We start from the raw sequence: 22263 nt of genomic DNA, 5'->3' as shown, positions 1-22263 counted from the left end.
CGAAAAAATAAAAAAATCACATTATAGTTTGTTGAAAAAAGCCATAGTTAGGTATGTCAAAAAAAATCATAGTATAGTATATCGAAAAAATAAAAATCATAGTATAGTATATCAAAAAATGAAAAGTCATATTATAGTATGTCGAAAAAAATCAAAGTATGGTATGTCGAAAAAATAAAAAAATCATAGTATAGTATGTCGAAATTTTTTCAATAAGTCATAGTGAAAAAAAAAAAGTCAGTATAGTATGTCGAAAAAATTAAAAAATCATAGTGTAGTATGTTGAAAAAATAATTCAAAAACGTCAGTATAGTATGTCCAAAAAAAAGTCATAGTACAGTATGAATAAAAAAGTCATAGTATAATTTGTCAAAAATAAGTAATAGTGGTATGTCAAAAAAGTCATAGTATAGTACGTCGAAAAAAGCGTAAAAAAAGTCAGTGTAGCATGTCGAAAAAAAGTCATAGTATAGTAAATTGAAAAAGAGTAAAAAAAAAAAAAAGCCACAGTATAGCATGTCATAAAAATAACAGTCAAAGTATGTATAAAAAAAGTAAAATGACATAAAAGTCATTGTATATTATGTCATGAAAAAGCAAAGTATAGTATGCCATAAACAGTAATTAAATTCATGGTATAGTAGGTCATAAAAGTCATAAAACGTCATTACAAACCTCGTAGTTATAGTCAAGTCAACATTTGTGTGAAATTGTCATAATTAGCATATGAATTGAGTTATTGCCAAAAACGTGTTATGTGAGGTCACATTGGCCCTGACCTTTGACCACCAAAATCTAATCCGTTCCTCCTTGAGTCCAAGTGGATGTTTGTGCCAAATTCAAAGCAATTACCTACAAGCTTTCCTGAGATATCGCGTTCACAATAATTGGACGAACATATGGACAACCCAAAAACATAATGCCACGGCATAATTAAATAACATGATGAGTTGTGAGTGTCAGATAATGGATGCTTTCATCTGCTACAACATACCTGAGGCGGTTCTTGAGTGTGTGAACCTCGCGGCCTAGACCCTCGCTGGCCTCGGTTGCGTCATCCAGCTCTCTCTGTAGTTTCCTGCGTGAGGCGTTGGCCCTTGTGGCCTCCTCCTCAGCCTCCTCCAGCTGACGCTTCAGCTGCTTCATACGAGAGCTAGCCTTTTCCACCTTCACACACACACACACAAAAATATATTATCTTTGATTAGAGCTTAAATGTCCAAGCATGTAATTAGTAAGGGTGTAAAGATACGGCTATATCAATACAAAACTATGAATCCAATGAAAATTGAGGGTAATCGGTCAAAAATAGATCACCGTGTAACACCGGTAACACCGACTACCAAGACAAGCCTAATCGAGATGAGTATTGAATCAACTTGAACGGGAAAGATGCACACCCAATTAGAGAATAAGATGAGAAGGAAGCATATCAGTAACTAGAGAGTTGTTGATAAAGCTCAAAACACTTACAGTGATTGATCTCTTTGTGGGGAACGGGTGACAAAATACTTACAAACAGCTAATCACAGCAGTGTTCAATGTCAACAGTGTCAGACATACTTGTTCTTTAAACTGGTCGGCATGGCGACGCTCATCCTCCACTTGCATGCAGATTTCTTTCAGCTTCTTCTCGGTCCTTCTCACCGTCTTGTTGGCTGCTGCTCGCTCCCTTCAGTGGAGAACAAGTGACGGTTAGAGAAACAAAGCAAGATTTAACGTTAAATGTGTTTTCATTGATTTCATAGTTTAGTTTATAGTTTTTGTTAGTTTTAAACAAGGACAGTGTATTGAATTCTCACTTGGCCTCCTGCTCCAGCTGTTCCTCCAGCTGTCCTATCTTGGCCTCCAAGGCAGTGATGGAGGCCTTGAACCTGTTCTTCACAGAACCCTCCAGCTCGCCCAGCTTGGCCCGCAGCTCTTTGTTTTGACGCTCCAACTGCTGGCGAGCGTTGTCGCTCTTCTGGGCTGTGCTGCGCTCCGCACTCAACTCCGTAGTCAGGGTGTCCACCTGAGGGGCAGAGAGAGGGGAAGGAACTTCATGTCATTTATTATTTTGCACAGGATAATTAAGAATTCTTACAAATGGATAGATGTAATATTAATCCACTGAAAATATGGATGAATAAAAATGATCATTAAAGATGTTCTCTAATTCTGCCAACTCAGAACACCACACCTGCATAGTTGTCTTTCTGAAGCGGTCGTTGAGTAGCTCCATGTTACCCTGCTCCTCTTCCAGCTCCTCCTCCAGTTGAGCAATGCGAGACTCCAGCCTCCTCTTCTCATCCATCAGAGCAGACCTGACAAACGGAGTTAGAGTTAAAGGCAGGGTCCATTATTTTTTTAGGTTTTTATATAATTATGTAGCTTCCCAGTGGTGTTGCTTGTATATTCAAATCCAAACATTCAAATTTTGGTCAAAGTTTGTATGTTTTAGCGTGAAGATGCTGTTTTCCCCAGCCCTTGACCTGACGTAGGTTTCTGCATGATGATGCTGCTACAGATACTATGGTGGTGATACAATGTGGTCAAGTGGGTGAGGGTTACTTACTTTCCAGATGTGCTGTTTGAGATTTCATCTTGCAGCTCATCCCGTTCCTGCTCTGCGTGGCGCCGACCCCTCTCAGATGCTGCCAGGTCCTGCAGAGGAAGGTCGAAGGTTAAACATAAGTACTTCTTTGTGCCTATCACCTATCAACCAGAATTCGACACCCTCCAACCCTAACGCTGCACAGTGTCTACCATGTAACACAACAAACATCACAAAATATGGGCACATCCCTGTCCTGTACCTCATGCAGCTGGACAATCTCAGCCTCCAGACTCTTGAGCTTCTTCTCATTTTCCTTGGATATGGCGAAAATGTCATCTCTAGAAGCTCGGGCGTCTTCCAACTCCCGCTGGTAGTCCTTCATTTGGGCCTGAAGGAGAAGAAATACGGCTGAGAATGGTTGCTTAGAATGGGAGTGGTTTGAATTGAGAATATGTATGGAGAAGTGTAACTGATTCAAACATCAAAGCCGTACCTGTAACTTGCGCAGCTGTTTGATGGCTTCGTCTCGTGCCTTGTTGGCTCCTTCTATGTGACCCTCTATATCCTTCAAATCCATCTCCAGCTTCTTTTTAGCAGCCACAGCCAAACCTCTCTGCTTCCTCTCGTCCTCTAACTCTGCCTCCATCTCTCGCACCTGAGGGGGAGCCAGCACAAGTCTTTTTATTGTGGTGGGATTAAACTGTTGTTATACTGTTATGTTATGCTCAGTTTGACTCTGCACCTGCTTGACCAGCGCTCTCTTCTTCTCGTCGTTCTGGTCATCCCGGCCCTGAAGGTCTCTCTCGTACTGGGCCTTCATGGCCTGCATGTTGACCTCCAGACGCAGCTTGGCGTCCTCTGTGCCCTGCAGCTCGTCCTCCAGCTCCTCCAGCTGAGTCTTCATCTCCTCCAGCTGCTGCTCCAGAGTACGCTTGGACTTTTCCAGCTCGTGGACCTGACGGGGCAGGAGATACACAGAGGATGATTGGTGAGACTTGCTGCTCAATCATCACACTTGCTTTATTGATCCTAGCACTCACATTCTTTCCAACGTCATCCTTGGAACTCATCAGATCTTCCATTTCAGCTCGAAGCTGCTTGTTCACCCTCTCCAGCTCCTCTTTGGCCTCCAGCGCCTCGTCCAGAGCTCTGGTCATGGACAGAGCTTTGGTCTCCTTCTCCCTGGCCTCGGCTTCGGCACGGTCGCGCTCCTCAGCGTAACGGGCCGAGATGCTCTTCTCCTCAGCCAGCATCTGCAGAGGAGGAGGACGTCAGTTTGCGGATCAGCATTTTATGAAAATTAGATTTGTAAATTAATTTTAACCCTCCCAGAGCCACCCATTTTGTGTTTTTTTAGGGCGGTACAGGGGCTCTTTAAGGGGAGATAGCAGATCAACAGTAGATGTCTATAGTAGACGGGGACTAACATCATCACAGATGAATACAATTGGGCTCATTGGATCCACAAGAGTCTCAGCTTTATAGTGATACCCAATTTATGCAATTACAAGACTGTTTGGGGACCCCAGTATACAGAAATATTCAAACACCATTTTTAGAAAAAGCGAAAATAAGACATTTATACTGTATTCAAATAACTGAATGTTTCTTGCCCAAAACTGCATGTGATTATCATAAAGTGGGCATGTCTGTAAAGGGGAGACTCGTGGGTACCCATAGAACCCATTTTCATTCACATATGTTTAGGTCACTGGTCAAGGGACCCCTTTGAAAATGGCCATGCCAGTTCTTCCTCGCCAAAATGTAGCCTAAATTTGGAGCGTTATTTACCCTCCTTCCCAACAAGCTAGCATGACATGGTTGTTACCAATGGATTACTTATGTTTTTCTAGTTTCATATGATATCTAGCTCTGAAACTGAACCTGCTACAGCCTCCGAAAGACAGAAAAGTTGGTCGGGATCGTGGGTCTCAAGGAGTTAAAGGACGAAATTATAGTATTTAAAAGTACAACTAAGACAAACTTACAAACTTACTACATCCAAAGTGGTTTTCCAGAAGAAATAGCTGTGTGTTCTCACCTGGTCAAACTTCTTCTGTTTCTTCTCCAGGTTTGAGACGATCTGTCTCTGGTGATCCAAGTCTACAGTTAGATCATCCAGCTCCTGCTGCAGACGGGTCTTTGTCTTCTCCATCTTCTCAAAGCCGATGGTCTTCTCTTCCAGACGCTGGCTGGCCAGCTCCATGTCCTTCTGCAGCTTTTTCTTCATCTCCTCCAGGCCCTCTATTGTTCCAACATCGTCCTCCAGCTTCTTCCTGCTCTCTGACAGCTACAAACAAACAAATAAATAAATCAGAATAAAAATCAACAATAACATTATTTAAACATAGTTTCCTACACCAGACACCACAAGTCCTACCTGAGCCTGCACGGTCAACATCTGTTTCTCCAGATTCTTGCGCGCCTCCTCATCCTCCTCCTGCTGCTCCTGCACAGCGTTCTTCTCCTCCTCCAGCTGGCGTATACGACTGCTGAGGTTTAGTTTCTGACGGGTCTCCTCCTGGAGCAGCTCCTAAATAAAAATGTATATTTGTCCAGTTAGTTTAACAGAAAGGATGCACTAAGTGGGGATTGATGGTTAATGCTCAGAGACGTCACCTGTGTGTCTTGTAGCTGACTGTCTAGTCCAGCAACATCTTTGGCCATCTTGATACCCTTCCTCTCTGAATCCTCCAGAATGGTAGACACATTGTCCAGCTCAGTCTGTAATGGAGAGATATCACATGTTTAACCAGGTTATCAATGCAAGTCAAATGTATTTGTAAAAGATTTTAATGAAAATATCACATTTTGTTCCACATAAATGGTCCAACTAAACCATATATAAACTATTTTTACTTTGGTCTGATACAACAGCAAGCTTTGACAATGAGAAATTAAATTATATAAGTATGGAGTATGGTATGGAACCAAGCCAACCAGCTATAAGATAAATCATAAAACATTTGATTCGGAACAAAAAAAGCCATTGGAAAATGGAAAAAAACACAAAGGTACAAGACTGTGTACACGATTACTTTAAGAGTGAAGGAACTACTCATCCCATAAACCATTGCAAATGGCGACTCACCGCCTCTGGAAACTCCCGAAAAACGTTTAAACTAACCGTTGTCGTTATAAAATGAAGACAGATTCAGCAACTTCATGCCTTATTTCTCGCCTCAAATGTTTATTTTCGTAATATAAGAGAAAGTTTCCAATTGAGCCGCCATGTTGGTCCGGTTTGAAATCCAGGAGCAGATCACGGCGCAGGACATACGAGCACGTGCCCTCACTAGCCATTCGCGGTACACATTTCCATGGTAACATCGAGCTCCACCAATCAGAGACTCAGCTGTTACACTTGAGGATAGCGGGTAGTGTAGTACTTCTCCATGACATGTTTTTATTAAAACAAGGTTGACGTATTACGGACTTGTGGCTTCTACAAGAGCATGTACCATCGTTTCACATTCTCTTACCTTGTGGTAAGTCATTATGGCTAATAATCAAATCCGAGATTCAAAATATGAATGTGATTTTCACTTCGGAACCTCACTGTTGAGCATTATGCATCTACAAGTGTTCAGAAGTTATCAAGAAATTATTAACAAGAATATTTTTAATTTAATGGTCAGAACTGATTTCACTGTAATCAATCAGATATGTTCACCTGCAGTTTGTGTGAGCGCTCGGCCAGTTCTCCCTTGGCCTTCTCTCCCTCCGCGAATCTGGCCATGAACTCCTGCAGCTGACCCTCCAGTTTCTTCCTCTTGTGTTCGGACTCTGTCTTTGTCTGCTGCAGAGTCTTGACCTCGCAGGCCAGATCCTTGTTGGCACTCTCCTGGCTCTGCTTGGTCTTCTCCAGATTGGCCTTGAACTAGACATATACAACAACAAACATTAGTGTGGGTCAGATGATGAAGTGACGTCACTTTCTCTTTGGTGGATTTCTAATCCTGTGATATTAGATTGTAGATTGTGGAAAGGTATGTTACCCTCTTGGCCTGTTCCAGCTGTTCAGATATCTCTTCCAATGTAGTGCCATGCCTCTGTCGCATCTCCTGGATCTGAGATTCGTGGTTTTTAGTCTCCTCCTCGATGGTCTTCTTCAGCTCTGCGACCTCCTGTTCACGCTTAGTCCTACAGAGAACAGAGACTTGACTTGACTTTCCTGTTGACTTAATAAAAATTATATCTACGGCTAAATGCCCCACTGTCTACGACATAAATGTAAAATAAGGGAGAGTGAACTCCAGAGTGCAGTACCTAAGTTCCTGCTGGGCAGCGGTTGTATCAAGGGTGTCCTCCAGTTCGGTCTTAAGGGCCTCGAGCTCTTCGCTCAGGTCCCTCTTGAGTTTCTCAGCCTTGTTCCTGGACACTTTCTCTGACTCGAGGTCCTCCTGCAGCTCAGACAGCTGGGCCTGTAGCTCCCTCACCTGTTTCAGAGCGTTGTTCTTCTGGCTAACCTCGTCCTCGCCCCTGTTGACCACCGAGGACATTGAGGAACATGCAACAGAATCTCAGATGGAGAAGTGGGCACAATATTGTGACTGTGATGTTGTGATATTGGAAAAATAAAACCTGGAAACTCACTGCATTTTCCACTAAAATAAGATACGCCTGAGCAATTTTATTAGTGCTAGAAAAAAAATATTTCTTGTGAAGCTATACCTTGTGAATAATTCTGTATTGTTAACTTTTTTGTTTCTTAATAAACTATTGTTTAAACTCATTTTTAAATAAACTAGAGCTGCCAAAGTTAAAGCGATAATAATGTGTTAACACAAATTCGTTTTAACGCCACAACTTTCATTAACGCATTAATGCAACTTGCGTTACTGACTCTAGGTTGTAGCGGGCTCAGTGTTAAAGCTAAAGGAAGATACTGGTATCACGAGAAACTAGGAAATCCATTGGTACCAACCATGTCATACTAGCTTGTCGCAAAGAAGGATAAATAACGCTCCAAACTTACACTAATAATAATATTTGTTATTGTTTTGTGTTGTTAATTGATTTTCAATAATAAATATATACATCAATTTGCATAAAGCAGCATATTTGCCCACTCCCATGTTGATACGCTTATTAAATCTCCCTTTAAGGTACATTTTGAACAGATAAAAAATGTGTGATAAATTTGCGATTGATAGTGATTAAATATGGACAATCATGTGATTAATTGCAATTAAATATTTCGATTGACAGCCCTAAAATAAACACATTTAGTCATCCGAGTGAACTCTTCTGATGTGTAAAGACTCCACTGGGTGGCAGCAGAGACACAGTTTCATAAAGCAGGTGATGCCTACAGTTTTCTTTTGAGGGACACTCTTACAGGAGCTATATGCTGTAAAGATCACCTATCAGCATGGACTTACAAATGCACATTAATACCATGCACACCAATGACAGGGTCACACATTGCAACACATGCCAATGCAGTGAGAATCAGTAAATAAATACAGGCAGCATGTCAGCAATAAGTAAAAGCTCAGAGGCTTTTCCTTTTTTTTACAAGATGATAAGATCGCTACTGTACACTTGTGTGGAGGGCCGTCAGTCCAATAAAATGCTCAATATAAAACAGCAGGTGTGACCGTTCTGTACAGCGATGTAGCACTTATCTCACACTGACTCACATCATGAAGCACAATCTCAATGACTCATTATCAGAACTCTAAAAGCCATATTTAGCTCACACAAATTGTTATGTCACACTGAGCTGAGCTCCTACCTAGCCTGCATCGTCTGCTGCTCATCTTCCTTTTTGCTCATCTGTAGTTTCAGCTCCTCTGTCTGGGCCTGTAGCTCGGCTATCTGGTCCTGGAAGTCGGACGTCTCCCCATCCAGCTTCCTCTTGGCTTTCTCCAGCTCCTGACGGGTCTTCTCCTCCTTCTTCAGTCTCTCTAGATCAGAAAAGAGAGGATGCAACGGTTTAATAAAACACCCATAAAACATCTTTTCATTGTGGATTACCTCTTCTACAGGTTAATTACTCCACTTTACTATTCTATGCATTGTGTATTTTACTTCACTCCTTTACCCTCCAGGTCGACCATCATGATCTCCTGCTTGTTCTTGACCTTGCCCAGGTTCTTGGCCTTTTCTTCCTCTTCAGCCAACGTAGAGGTCATCTCACTGACCCTGTCGTCCAACAGCTTCTTTTCCTAAAGGAGAGCGTTGCAGGCAGGTTAGTGCACAGCTAGCCTCTCAACTGAGCATCAACATATTCTAGTGATCTGAAACTTTTGCCTGTATCTTATTACGGTAGTGCAGTAAAGGAGAAAAGCTTCTTAGAGACTGCGAGACCCTTAATCTCTAACAGATTCTGCATTTATATGTCGAATCTGTACGCAAAGATTTTGGTATCGGAAGAGTTGTGGTTTCCCTTTGTAGTCCGAGTAGAATTGACAAATCACATTTGAGCAGGCTTTGGTTGAATGCAGGTAAACAGTCTGTGTGGAGAGCAAAAGAGGCAGAACGTATAGGCCTAAATGCAATCTGGGAAACCATCGGCTATCGTCTGACAATGATTTAGCTTTTTATTGGTTTAAAATTAGCTTTTAAACTGGCTACTTGTGAAACAATCTGGTCGTACACGTCGTCTCTCAACTCCAACTCCAGTCTCGCATCTCAAGTTGCTAATCAGACTGTAAACAATGAGCAACGCATGGAAAAGAAAGTCTTGGCCGGATATCCACTGGCTACCGGGGAAACCCAGAAATATAGCTCCTTGCCCCAGAGGCTAAATAGTCATTAGACTGAAAGTCGATGGGTTCCGAGATTGCTCTTTCCATAACTCAAAACCAACCTTCACATTTCGACACAATACCTCTTTCCATCCAAAAGCCTCTGCTTCATTATAGACCTTCATAGCCCTCTCTTTCTCACCTTGAGGAACTTGGAGTTCTGGTCTTCTAGTAGCAAAATGTCCTCTTCAAATTTCTTCATTTTGGCCTCAGTCGTCACCTTCTCCAGCTGCAGCTTCTGCCTGGCAGCCTCCTCCTCATCCAACTGTTCTTCCAGGTCCTACACACATCATAGCAACAAACATATTTTTGTTTTTTGAAATAATAATATTTTGAAATATATTTCCGAGAGTGCGAACATTGTTTTTCAGTAACCTGTACTTAGTACAGCCCTAGGACACACCTGGATATGGGACTGCATCTTCTTCTTATCGTTCTGAATGCCCTGGTTCCTCTCCTCTTCTTCCTCCAGTCGGGACTCCAGGTCATGTAGGATCTCCTCCAGCTCTTGCTTTTTGGAAGCCAGGCGAGCTCTCATCTCCTCAGCCTCTGCGAACAGCTCTGTCTCCGCCTGCAGCTGCTCTGCTAGGATGTTCTTCTCCTCCATTAACTACACATAAATGACATTTGTTAATCTATATAGTTTCTTATAATGTGGTACAGTGGAAACCGCTTATAGTGATCATGGTTACAGTGATCAACTGCTTATAATGATCAAATATGCTTGGGACAGAATCATTCCTATACATATGCTGTTTAAATAATTCACTTAAAGCAATCAAGTAGTCCGCTTACAGTGTTCATTTTGGGTCTTTTCATGCATCACAACATATGGAAAAACATTTTAAAACTACATTAGACTAACGTTAATTAAATTTTTGATACTTTGCCTCGAAGACCGCCTGCTTTCCGGCTGGATACCTGAGGCTGGTGCACATTGATATTGTGATGGGAAAAGAAAAGTCATTTTCTCTGAATAAAAACTGAATGCGCACGGGGAAAGCACCTGTGGTTGAAGCCGCCCTCGTCAAGTGGATTGCTAATTCCTGGTCACGCAATGCCCCCAAAGTGAAACTCTCCTGATCCTCAACCGGCTCTGCGGCACACATGCAGACCGAGAGCTACCGAGTGAGAGAACGAGGGGCCCCGGCACAGGGGCGCCGTTCATCTGCATGCACGCTGCATGCTGCAGGGCCGGCCAAAAACAGCAATGCCTCACCCTTGGTGAGGGAAAAGGCAGTAAATAACGAGGCGGTCCGTTTCATTACTTTGTAGTCATGTAATAAATATACAAATGTCAATTAAATGGTAATCTGCATGAGAAATGATTCACAACAACAGAAATTTGGTTATAATAATCATCCCTTTGTAGTGATCAATTTGACCCGGACAGACGTGATCACTATAAGCGGTTTCCACTGTACTAATGTTGCAGAGGATTGCTGCAGTTGTAACTTGTAACTGACCTGCTTTTGTTTCCTCTCCATCTCCACCAGCTCTCCCTCCACCTTGGTCTGTTTCTCCTTCACCTTGACCAGCTCCTCATCTTTAGCCTGCATCTCCTCCTCCTGCCTGGTCACCTGCAGCAGAGGCTTCACCTGCAGATGAACACAGAAGTTTCACAGGTTACTGGGAGATAACTGACCTCTAGTCGAGTCAAACACACCGGGTCTGTTGCACAAACACCCTTGACGACACACATACACACACACACCTTGGTGAAGAGTCTCCACCACTGCCAGTGACGCAGCTTCAAGTAGGCAGCGCAGTTCCTCTGGAGAACCTTCAGAGCACTGAGCTGCTGCTGCTTCTTAGCAAAGGCCCTGAAGCATTACGACGACAGGAAGAGAACAAGGACTGAGTGAGACAAGAGTGAAATCTACTTATCTGTGATTAGATATATAGATATAACTTGACTAGGCGGTTGAGTAGATTTCAAATGTGGACAGCAGCGGTAGAGGAACCCTTACTTGCGTGCCAGATAACCCCGACAGACGGCCTGGAAGTAGATGATGATGTCAGTGATCTTCAGGTCCCTCTCTTCTTCCAAGTGGGCCAGGACTCCGGCCCTGAAGAAGATCTTACTCTGGCCGATACGGAACAAGTTGCTGTCCAGCTCCAGGGCTTTAATCTATCAAAGACAGAGAGAGACATTGAAGGAGGAAACGGAAAGGGCTACCTGCTAACTGCTTGATGTAATTCGATTAGATAATTTGCAAAAACTATTTTTTATTTATTTATTCTTTTTTCAGAATGTTGTTTTAAATGAATAACATCTTAAGATGAGATAAGATAAGCCTTATTATGAAAATTAGAAATAATAAATAAAGACCCTTGTATCAAACGGGAGCCTTGTGACCTCTGAGACAGCAGTCAAGATCATTTCATTTGTCCTTACCATTCTCTCACAGGCCTGCTTGCCGTCCATGAAGCCCTTGGGAATGGCGTTAGGAGTGAGGATCTCATACCTGGACACAGAGCAGAGAGAATATCAAAGATGAGTTTCATCACAGAGACATCGTCTATCTTTAGTAGGGCTGACAAAGTTAACGCAATAATAACGCGTTAACACACATTCGTTTTAACGCCACTAATTTCTTCAATGCATTAACGCAACTTGTGATTTTTAGGTTGTAGCGGGCTCAGTTTTACAGCTAGAGTAAAGATTCTGTCATCATATGTAACTAGTAAAGTAATCCATTGGTACAAACCATGTCCTACTAGCTTGTCACGAAGGAGGCTAAAAAACTTGTGCTAAATTTTGGCGAGGACAAACTGTCTTGGCCATTTTCAAAGGGGTCCCTTGACCTCTGACCTCCAGATATGTGAATGAAAATGGGTTCTATGGGTACCCACGAGTCTCCCCTTTACAGACATGCCCACTTTATGATAATCACATGCAGTTTGGGGCAAGTCATAGTCAAGTCAGCACACTGACACACCGACAGCTGTTGTTGGGCTGCAGTTTGTTATGATATGATTTGAGCATATTTTCAAGGTAAATGCAGTACCTGTGAGGGTTTCTGGACAATATTTGTCATTGTTTTGTGTTGTTAATTGATTTCCAATAATATATATATATATGTATAAATATATATATTCATTTACTTAAAGCAGCATATTTACCCACTCCCATGTTGATAAGAGTATTAAATACTTGACAAATCTCCCTTTAAGGTACATTTTGAACAGATAAAATATGTGACTAATTGCTATTAATAATAATAATAATAATAATAATAACTATTAATTATGGCCGATCATGCGATTAATAGCTATAAAATATTGTTATCCATTGACAGCTCTAATCTTTAGTGAAATGGGTGCAAAAATATAGTGGTAGGCTCCAGCCATAAGTATAATATTATATTAATATTATAATATACTATTTTGTGACTCTTTGAAACACTTTTATAAACCATCTGTGTTATAATCTATTTATGACAATTCTGTTTATCTACTTACTGTAAGGCAATAATGTACTTTTACTTTTTGTGTCTTATATCATACTAGTTAAGTTGACAGTACCTCTGTCTGAACTCCTGGAAGACGATGCGGTTGGGGAAGCCCTGTCTGCAGATACGAATCCCCTCCAGTACACCATTACACCTCAGCTGATCCAGAACCAGGTGGGGGTCCAGTTTACCAGCCTGGGGGAGGAGGAGGGAGAATAATAAGGAGATGAAGAAGATGAGCATTTTGATGTATGGGTAAAGGTTCTGGATAAATACATTTCACTTTAACTTGAATATGCTGCATTTTAATTTGGGTTAAAGTAACAAACAATGCAGTGTGTCTGTCTGTCCTCAAAAGCCACATTCAGGACATATGCTGTATACATGATTGTTTATTCAATCCCACAGAACTTAGTGAACTAAACAGATTTAGTGGAGCAGCTCTCAGTCAAGCAGCAGGTACCAAAGGTCACTGTGACAATCTTAAAACTCACTCTTTTCTCATGGTTGGGGATGATGCAGCGGACAAAGTTGGGGTTGGTGTTCCTCAGTGTGGCCATCAGCTTTGATAACTGCTCCTTGTACAGTTGTCCTACGGTGCGGAACATGCCCTTCTTGGTCTTGTAGGCGGCACCAAACGCCGTCTCATTCATGCCCCCAACCTGGTCCAGACCCACGATTCTGTCGACTGGTGATGAAAAATGAGATGAAGAAAAAACGGAGAGATAACTGCATTAATGCGGGGATACATATGGAACTTTTGTGATGCTGGTTTTACTTGCAAAGCAAAATGCTGTGCTGTTTACATGAATGTAGAAAAGAGAAAAGCCTTGTAAGTCTTTTATTTAAATCCAATGTGGATATTCATCTGGAAATGTTGTGAAGTGTTCAACTGAGCAGGATTTGCTCTTTTCTGATTTTGTGATAAAGCATGAAGACAGACAATGATGTCACACCAGCTGTGACCAGAGACCATCAGCTGGTTTGATTTTTTGGGAGACATAACATACGCTAGCACACAGAGCTGGTTGCTCTCAGCTGGCCTACTGCTGAACAATCCATCATTCAAAAATGAATTTAAAGCAGGATCAAACTGAGTCCACCAAGCAGCCGTAGAGTATTTAAGACAGCCAGGACACAGAAACAAACTTCAAAATATGTAACATACATTAGAATATTTTATATTAACCACTATCAAATCTAAAATAATCAAACAGCAAACAAACCTATTAAATAACAGCAATTAGCGTGATTATTCCATTTACTTTTTCCTGTTAGGTACAGATATGCATGTCAATTTAAAATGTAATTTATTTTTGGCCACGGTAGACAAAATTGAATTAAACTTCCTGCTGTAGGGGCATCTTGATCTTTGTCACATATCATCCCTGAGTTCTCTCGGTCTCTCTACTTGTCAACTATCCAATAAAGGCAAAATGCGAAGAAAAATAAACTTCAGAGATACCCTCTTAGTTATTTTTACATTCACTAACCCTCACCCTGTTCATCAAGTACGTCAAATGCATTTCCTTCCTCATAAAACATTTGCAAAGCTGTTTTTTTTAAAGTATTTTAAATCCAACATTGTTAACATCCATAGTTACTAGACCATAGACTGTAAATAACAAGTGGACGTAGTCACTGTGACGTCACCTATTGGTTTGTGGACTGCTTTTTTGAAGCCTCGAGTTCGGCATTTTGGCCGTCGCAATCTTGTTTTTTTGGAACCAGATGTAACACGAGAGGGTGGAGTACAACTGAACGCTGAATCAGACATTTTTAGGCGACCAACGTGTTACGATTAACTTTCATGAACTGAAAACACACTGTGAAAGGGTTAAAGTTGTAAGACGAAAACACGGACAACACCCAGACCGGACAACGCCGTGGTAGACCTGTCAATCACAAGGTAGCCACGCCCTAAAGCATACCCTGCTTTATGGTCGTTTTGACTCTAAATGGGACCATAATTTACTAAATGAACATCATGCTGTATTGAAGAAGACTTGAAACTAGTGATTGAGATCATTAACTCATGTTTACAATGTTAACTGAGGTAATAAATCAAGTGAGAAGTAGGGTCATTTTCTCATAGACTTCTATACAATCAGACTTCTTTTTGCAACCAGAGGAGTCGCCCCCTGCTGGCTATTAGAAAGAATGCAAGTTTAAGGCACTACAGCATTGGCTTCACTTTTCAGACCCGAGGGTTGCCGCCTTCTACTAGCTATCAATCATCTTCTTCCCTGCCTTTATTGCCACGTTACAACATATTTTGGCGTGTTACCACCACCTGCTGTGACTGTGTATAGTGTCACCTGCGCTTGTGCGTCCATGTGCTTGTGCACGAGACAAAACAGGGACCCTTTCATAGAACAGTTCCATAACACCAATAGAGGACAAAAAAACTCCACAGGGAAACTTTTAACATCTTCCTCTTTCGTTTTTTTCCCATCTCTTTAATATATTAGAGTTAGATTATATATAGGTTGCGAACAAATACTGTCATCCAAATATAAATATGGTCAGAAGTAAAAATGACATAGCAGTGTAGTTCATTTAAAAGTGCATCACAGCACTAAAAGCGATATTCACCGATGTTATAAGTCACATCTAAATCAAAGCTTATACAACATCCTAGGAAATTTCAAAGTTGTGTACTTTTGTGATGTAACAACCAAAACATTTATTTTGCTTATATTTCTCATTAAATAGTTGACCTGAGCTCAAATAAAGGACACAACCCCGTTAAGATTTTAACTGTTAAACATACTACCGCACGGCAGTTCAGCAACGCTACATCTCTCAATCTTTTAATAAAAAAGATTAATGAGTTGGATCAGATATCTGGCGAGCAGATATTCCATTCTCTCAGTACATATAAATACCAGCACTAAGTAAGCAGGAACTTAGATCAATTCTGGATCCACTTCTTCCTCAAAATTTATTTGGACACTGCTATCTCTTCTCTTTCCATCTGCTGTTAGCTCCAACACATATGCTCTGGGTTAAGCCGGTTTAATGCACAAGATATTGTATAGTTACTGGAATTATTTTTAATATAACTATATCAGCGAACTCAGTGGACTGCTTATCACCGCAGCTTTACGTAGATTAAATATCTATTTAGTGGATGGAGGGTATTTGCCCCTTTTAGGTGTGGGGACCATCTCTAAGCACGGTGTCCCACCAATCCAGTTTCCTTACTGTATCCCATCGACAAAAATGTATCATGGCCTAAAAGCACTTTCAAAATTCATCCATCTAACTAGGCAAATGTGCAATTCTAAAAGCTTATTTTTCTGCTTCCATTGGCTTTCTGTCAAGGGAACCAGTGCGATGCTAACTTCCTGGTTGGCCTACAAAAATACATCATCCCTGCACCACTCTATAGTTGTTGGAATAATTATAGTGGCAGTAAGCCAACAGCATTCATGGAAGAATGAAATGTTTTAGTATCAAGAGGTTTTTACAGCCATGCAAAGCCAGAGGGGAGTTTTTAGAGGGGTGCACAGTACAGCCAGGACAGGACAGGGAACCAATGATCCCTCCAGTGCAGAGGATGAGGAGAAGCCAGTGGTATGCAGAGGTAAAGTGCTACTATCATTCACCTGGAGCTTCCTGGAGCCCAGACACATTGTCATAGAAAGAGGCTCTCTGAAACGTCTGAATGTCTACAGCAACAGAGACACACGGACAGAGAAAGAAGAAAGGAGAGTGAGAGAGAGAAAAAAAAATGTGTGCATGCAAACACATACACCCCATCATTCATTCATACACCCACAATCATACACACTTTCACAAGCATTCAGTAGCTGTTAAAAAAGAGGACTGAGGAGCAAATGTCAGTTCTGTTATAATACAGTACATGCATATTATCAAAGCCATGTTATTATTCAAAGCCAGTGTCGGGTTATCAGCTGAACATTCATCAGGAGAAAGAAAGATTAGTCCACAAAGTGTTATATAACCGCTTTGCTTTCCATATATATTCCGTCTGTGATTCCATAAAAAAAACAAATGACAAATTTAAATGGCTATGCAGGCTACCAGATTGAAATATTAACAGTGAACTCGCTGGGGGAGGAAAGAAAAGGATTAGCAATAAATCTGTCATTCAGCTCTGAGAGAAGAATGTCCTTATTACTTCATGTTTTCACAGGCAAAACTCATCCCACATTAGAGAAACCATGAAGCACATTGCTGAATGAAACTCAGGAAGACAGGAAGTGAGAGAAGAGAGAATTTTCATTAAATACCCGAGTTTCTAAAATGCTCTGAGGAGTTTACAGTCATGCTAGTGGCATTTAAGTATTTGGTCATAATCCAAAGAATTGGACAAAATAACATTTTGACCTTAAGATAAAAAGTTAAGCATCACCAAAATTGAACAGCTGCACCAAATTTGATGACAAATTGTTGCTAGCATGGCGGGAACCCAAAAATAGAAGACAAAAATGCTTTTAACCCATTTGTGCTTGCAAGTGAATTTCTTTTATTTCCTTTGTTGGAAGTGTTCTCTGAGCTTGCCTTGGCACAAATTTGAAGAAATTCAAAAAAAACGTTTGGCTGAAAAGTGAGTTTTTCTTACCATACTATAGTCTTTGGGCACATGATGGGACTACTGTTTTTGCAATAGACTCTAGACCATTATAAGAAAATGTCTTTATCTTTGAAACTACAAGGAGCACAATCAAGTATTTGGTATCTATGAACTCATAACACATTGAATATCAAATATATAAAGATATACACACACATGCAGTGCAAAAACATATTTAATATGGAAAACTTTCAATGAAAAAGTTTTTAAAAATCTTAATTTTCACTATTAATAAAAGTGTGATATTTTCATGTGATCTAAAAAAATTCAAAACTGTACAGTTATATATTTCCAATCCGAACAAATGTTGCGTCATTTTTTCCTTATCATACTAAATATAGTCTTTGCGCACAAATGGGTTAAATGCTTTTCTTTTTGTGCCTCATTTGTTCACTATAGGTATGGTGTGTAACATCCGTCTGGACTGATAAAGATAAAGGCACGCTTATTTAGAATTCATATCGCAGATTGTACATCAACATACAGTATTTTTGTACAATTAAAAGCTCAATGAGCTTCCACACAAATGTTTGAGGGACTCACCATCTTTCCAGAGCTCAGCCACAAACTTGTCAGTTGACTGGTGCAGCAGCGTGGCCACATTGTCATTCAGGGGATCCATGTTCTTCATCAGCCATTCATCAGCTTTATAGTCCACCTAAAGGAACATCAGCAGTGTTATTTTAGTGGTTGGACAACAAACTGTGTTTCCATCGAAAATCTCAAACACAAACAGGTTCAGCATTAAGAAATCATGTTTTTTTCTTATCACTACAAATGATAAAAATGAGAATACTTTCGAGGCTGTGACCTGCACTTTAACCCAAACAGGCTACAGTGTAATATACTGTTAATACCGATAATGACCACACACCTCAGTTACTATTTGGTTACACAAGGTTTGGCATTCGGCAGCATAAAAAGCAACTCAGCATCAAATCAGATTTCATTCATGAACTTTGTTATCTGTCATCCAATCCTTCTCCTTTCATTACTGATAGACCCCAGAGTTAACAGTGTAAAAGAAAACAAATGCTGTAAAAATACACTTTCAGAGGACTGTCTTTCAGTCTCAGATTAATTGCTGCCGGTCTGTTGCTTCACCTGTCTGCAGCAGTCTGTGTAGTATATCTTAAGTGACAGCTAGATCTGGCTCTACGGTGTTTCCAAATACCACGCGGTTGTTTTGTCTCACAGGCAGTACCAGATGTGCCGTATGTGCTACGTGGGACGATAACAGATACGATGAGTGGTGAAGTGAATACGCAACACTGACATAATAAGAATAATTTTTGGGTTAAGCACATTATATTTGACTGACAGCACAGTCAGGTCTTACTGGACCACAGTGTGCTGATGGGAATAGTCTCTGTAACGTGATGACGGCTTTCACTTGGATGTGTTCCTCAAACGTCTAACGCGCTATGAAGGGTGTTGGACATAATAAGTAATAATTGACACGGTCGGCAACCTGAGCGGAGGAATGTAAAGACCTCCAGATGGGTTTCATCAGAATCCTGGAAAAGCAAACTCCCAATGTTTGTACTTATTTTCCTCTTCGGCATCACTCTGTCAAGCAGGGTTTATTTGATGAAGTTCAAATTTAATGCCTGCTCCAGCATCGAATACGGGATGCTTGACATCGAATCACTGAATCTGAGATCTTCACCTGTTTGTCATGGCAAGGCTCAGGTCCAGGACTGATGTTTAGACACGACTGACTGATGCTCTTCACTGTGGTCGCAAACACAGACAGGAAAAAGAGACAGGTAAACCTAATTAAACTACCACTCCAGGGATGATATCAGCTTTCCATGTCGCGACTGACAAGGCGTCCTCTCTGGAATGTTGGCGAGTATCGTTTTCTCTTTACAGATGGCAGACCACCACACAAAGGTGAAAGTTGAAAACCTCCGTTATGTAACCACCAGGCACCAAAGACTCTCAATCACACACCAATGGGAACCAGATGTGGCTTTCCTACAGCAGCGGTACGACAACTGGGCTATTGTTTTCATGCAATGACCTGGTTAACTGCACTTTTAGGGGAGCTAAGTCTGTGCTTCCGAGAAAGGCTTCAACACAGTTGTTGCATAAGGAAAACACATGCATGAATCTGGGGCTATAAAAAGGGGACATGAATAATGGTTTTCACAAATGCCTATTGCTTTTTTAAGAGCTCTCTTCTAAGAGTAGTAGCATACTGAGGTAGTAGATCCAACCCGCTACCATTCCCAAGGGAGCAGTCAGAATGCAAGAAACCTTAATGGGCCTGAAATACATACCTTTCCTGCGTAGTGAATGATGCAGAAGTCGGCTTTGTCCTTGAGCTGACGTGGCTTCTGAAACTTGGTGTGTGTGCCCTGCTCCTGGAGCACCTTGTCTATGAAGGTCTTGTCGGTGGCCTTAGGAAACCAGCACTCCTCGTCCAGCAGAGCGAGGATACCAGGGGGGTTATTCTGAGGAGACAGAATTCGTTTAACACACATATTCACAGACAGACCAACACGTTCTCATCCCGTCGCCTACCGTCGCTTTGTCACGCCCCTTGGTGTCACTTTAAGATTATGCAACAAAACCACTATAGTTAGGTTTAGGAAAGAACTAAATGGTTGGGCATTAAACTACTGTTTGTACAATGAAAATTAAACTGAACGTTGTGAACACGGGACTAGAACGAACAGCTGTTTGTAACGTGAAAGTGAAACTTAACGCACAGGACACGAACAGCAGTCTCCTGGATGAAAGCCAGTTGTTGTTGGACCCACCCGCCCACCCGGTGTGTGTCTTTTCGCTCTTAAAACTACGTCACCACAGTCCTGGCGCACTTTCTCAGAGTGTTTACTGTTGTTAATTGAACCCCCGGTGCGTTTCATACCAGTCACTAAAGGGTGCCTCTGTGCGGCGGTATCCCGATGGCCGTGAAAAAGCCTCTGTATTTGACGTCCTGAGAATGAGAATGGGCCGGGAAGACACACATACAGTCACACACATAGATGGAGAACACTGACCGGCCTCTCGATGAGGTCGATGCAGGGCTGCAGGTCCAGGCCGAAGTCGATGAAGCTCCACTCGATGCCCTCCCTCTGGTACTCTTCCTGCTCCAGGATGAACATGGTGTGGTTGAAGAGCTGCTGCAGCTTCTCATTGGTGTAGTTGATACACAGCTGCTCAAATGAGTTCAGCTGAAAGGAAGCACAAAGCAGGAGTTTGTTAGTTATATTGACATGTTGATCATTTTGTAAATGTGATTGTTTTTTCTTTAGATGGCCTAATAAAAAAGTCAAAAAACTGGATCATTGGATTCTGTTTAATTCATTAGTAAAGAAACAAAACTACAACATCCAGAAGGTAGTTATTATTTTGTGGAAATGAGTTTGTTAATAAAGCAAGACAATCAGCACCTCAAAGATCTCAAAGCCGGCGATATCCAGGATGCCGATGAAAGATGCACCCTGACGTTTGGTCCTGTCCAGGGCCTTGTTGATGCGGTGAACCAGCCAGCGGAACAGCCGCTCATATGTGGCCTTGGCCAGGGCTTCAACAGCAAAGTCAGCCTGAGGAAAAAAAAAACAGAGTGAGTAACCATGAAAGACCCTTAATTATACATGAGTGGAAGTATAAGAATATAAATGTTGTGTTGCTGTTATAGTTTTGAGTGTTGTTGATGTGTCATGTGCAAAAGTGAGGTAGATATCAAAAGCACAGATATACAAACAGAAATTTTTCAGGTTTGATGTTTTCACTTATTTAACAGCTAAACACGAATGAATAAATATGGATTGCAAACATAATCCTCATCGATAGAGTTAGACGGTACCTCACCTGTTCTTTGGTCTGTGCTTTCTGTACGTAGTCTCGTCCCACTTTGATCCTCGGGGTGAGGATAGCTCTGGTGAACTCCATGACATTCATCCCAAGCAGGTGGCAAAGCTTCTGCGCCACTGGGTGTGCGAGAAAGCAGGAAGCATGTGACATATTGCTTGATATAAATTTCAAATTTCATAAAAAAAAATACAGATTTGTGTTTTTCTTTACTATCTTCGGAATCAGATTTAAGTTTGGTGTTTGGTTAAAAAAATTAAGTCAAAAATCAAATAAATCAGCCTGAAAGCAACACGGCATAGCTCTGTTTCAACAATCCAGGATATGAGACCCAAATACTGCATATTCTGGCAGGGCTGAGACCCCAAAATGGACCAGGGAACTAAGATCAGTATGTTTAATGGATCTAACCCCAAGACAACAGATTTAGTAAAATAAACGATTTTATATATTCATTCGCCTTTCTTCTTTCTTATGTGTCTACGGTACAGTCCAGACTGCAGGAGCACCAGAGGCCTGTACTACGAAACGAGTTCAACATACCCAGGGTATCTTCTCGTTATCTCGTTGAACTAACCCTAACAAACGCGATCCCACTAAGCGGTCCTACGATGCTGGTTATCAACTTGGTAAGTCATACCGGGGTTTCTCAAATACCAAGAGGTTTAATACGTAATCCAGGCTAAAATTAACACAGTTGAAGCTGCCAAATGCAGGAAGGACAGCTGGCAAAAGAAAAACATGCCGATGTGTGAATGCTGATAAATTAACAGACTTATTGATTTAACGGAATACTCAAAAGTCAGATATATTCGTCCAGATGGGGCAGTAATTATAAAACTAGCTTTCGAAATGGAACGAATTAATAGATTACACTTCATTATGCCCTTTGGTAGTGTTGTGGCATTTATGATGATTTCAGACTTCTTTCAGCTGTGTCCCCGACTCTGGCGTTGTGAAACGGACTTGAGAGCAAGTAAAAACATGAATATAAAAACATAATTCAAAGAGGTAAGCACCCACTGCATACAGCCAGCTGTCCTTCCTACATTTGTCACTTTAAACTGTGTTGCTTTTATATGAGTTGAT

General features: G+C 41.3%; 1 protein-coding gene across 5 annotated transcripts in view; it reads right to left on the bottom strand.

Moving 5' to 3' along the window:
- Positions 1-22263, bottom strand: part of LOC119501457 (myosin-10) — a 77957-nt gene that overhangs the window by 5333 nt on the left and 50361 nt on the right. For 3 of the 5 annotated variants that reach the window (XM_037791828.1, XM_037791827.1, XM_037791829.1), the window contains 31 exons: positions 21175-21293; positions 20754-20906; positions 20361-20534; positions 19635-19808; positions 17893-18007; positions 16358-16420; positions 13241-13434; positions 12820-12941; positions 11690-11759; positions 11262-11422; positions 11006-11114; positions 10758-10889; positions 9695-9901; positions 9434-9571; positions 8586-8709; positions 8277-8448; positions 6806-7018; positions 6535-6679; positions 6210-6416; positions 5156-5260; positions 4917-5069; positions 4578-4826; positions 3577-3789; positions 3279-3491; positions 3030-3191; positions 2796-2924; positions 2555-2643; positions 2180-2303; positions 1803-2011; positions 1564-1672; positions 995-1167 (listed from right to left, as the gene is read on the bottom strand). In XM_037791828.1, coding sequence (XP_037647756.1) covers positions 995-1167; positions 1564-1672; positions 1803-2011; positions 2180-2303; positions 2555-2643; positions 2796-2924; positions 3030-3191; positions 3279-3491; positions 3577-3789; positions 4578-4826; positions 4917-5069; positions 5156-5260; positions 6210-6416; positions 6535-6679; positions 6806-7018; positions 8277-8448; positions 8586-8709; positions 9434-9571; positions 9695-9901; positions 10758-10889; positions 11006-11114; positions 11262-11422; positions 11690-11759; positions 12820-12941; positions 13241-13434; positions 16358-16420; positions 17893-18007; positions 19635-19808; positions 20361-20534; positions 20754-20906; positions 21175-21293 — 4720 coding nt within the window. The remainder of the gene's footprint in view (positions 1-994; positions 1168-1563; positions 1673-1802; positions 2012-2179; positions 2304-2554; positions 2644-2795; positions 2925-3029; positions 3192-3278; positions 3492-3576; positions 3790-4577; positions 4827-4916; positions 5070-5155; positions 5261-6209; positions 6417-6534; positions 6680-6805; positions 7019-8276; positions 8449-8585; positions 8710-9433; positions 9572-9694; positions 9902-10757; positions 10890-11005; positions 11115-11261; positions 11423-11689; positions 11760-12819; positions 12942-13240; positions 13435-16357; positions 16421-17892; positions 18008-19634; positions 19809-20360; positions 20535-20753; positions 20907-21174; positions 21294-22263) is intronic. The other 2 variants (XM_037791830.1, XM_037791831.1) reach the window with 1 other exon arrangement.

The sequence above is a fragment of the Sebastes umbrosus genome, chromosome 14 (genome assembly GCF_015220745.1).
Source record: "Sebastes umbrosus isolate fSebUmb1 chromosome 14, fSebUmb1.pri, whole genome shotgun sequence".
Classification (NCBI taxonomy): Eukaryota; Metazoa; Chordata; class Actinopteri; order Perciformes; family Sebastidae; genus Sebastes; species Sebastes umbrosus.
The sequence above is the reverse complement of the archived record's forward strand: the minus strand, read 5'-3'. Positions and strand labels throughout refer to the sequence as shown.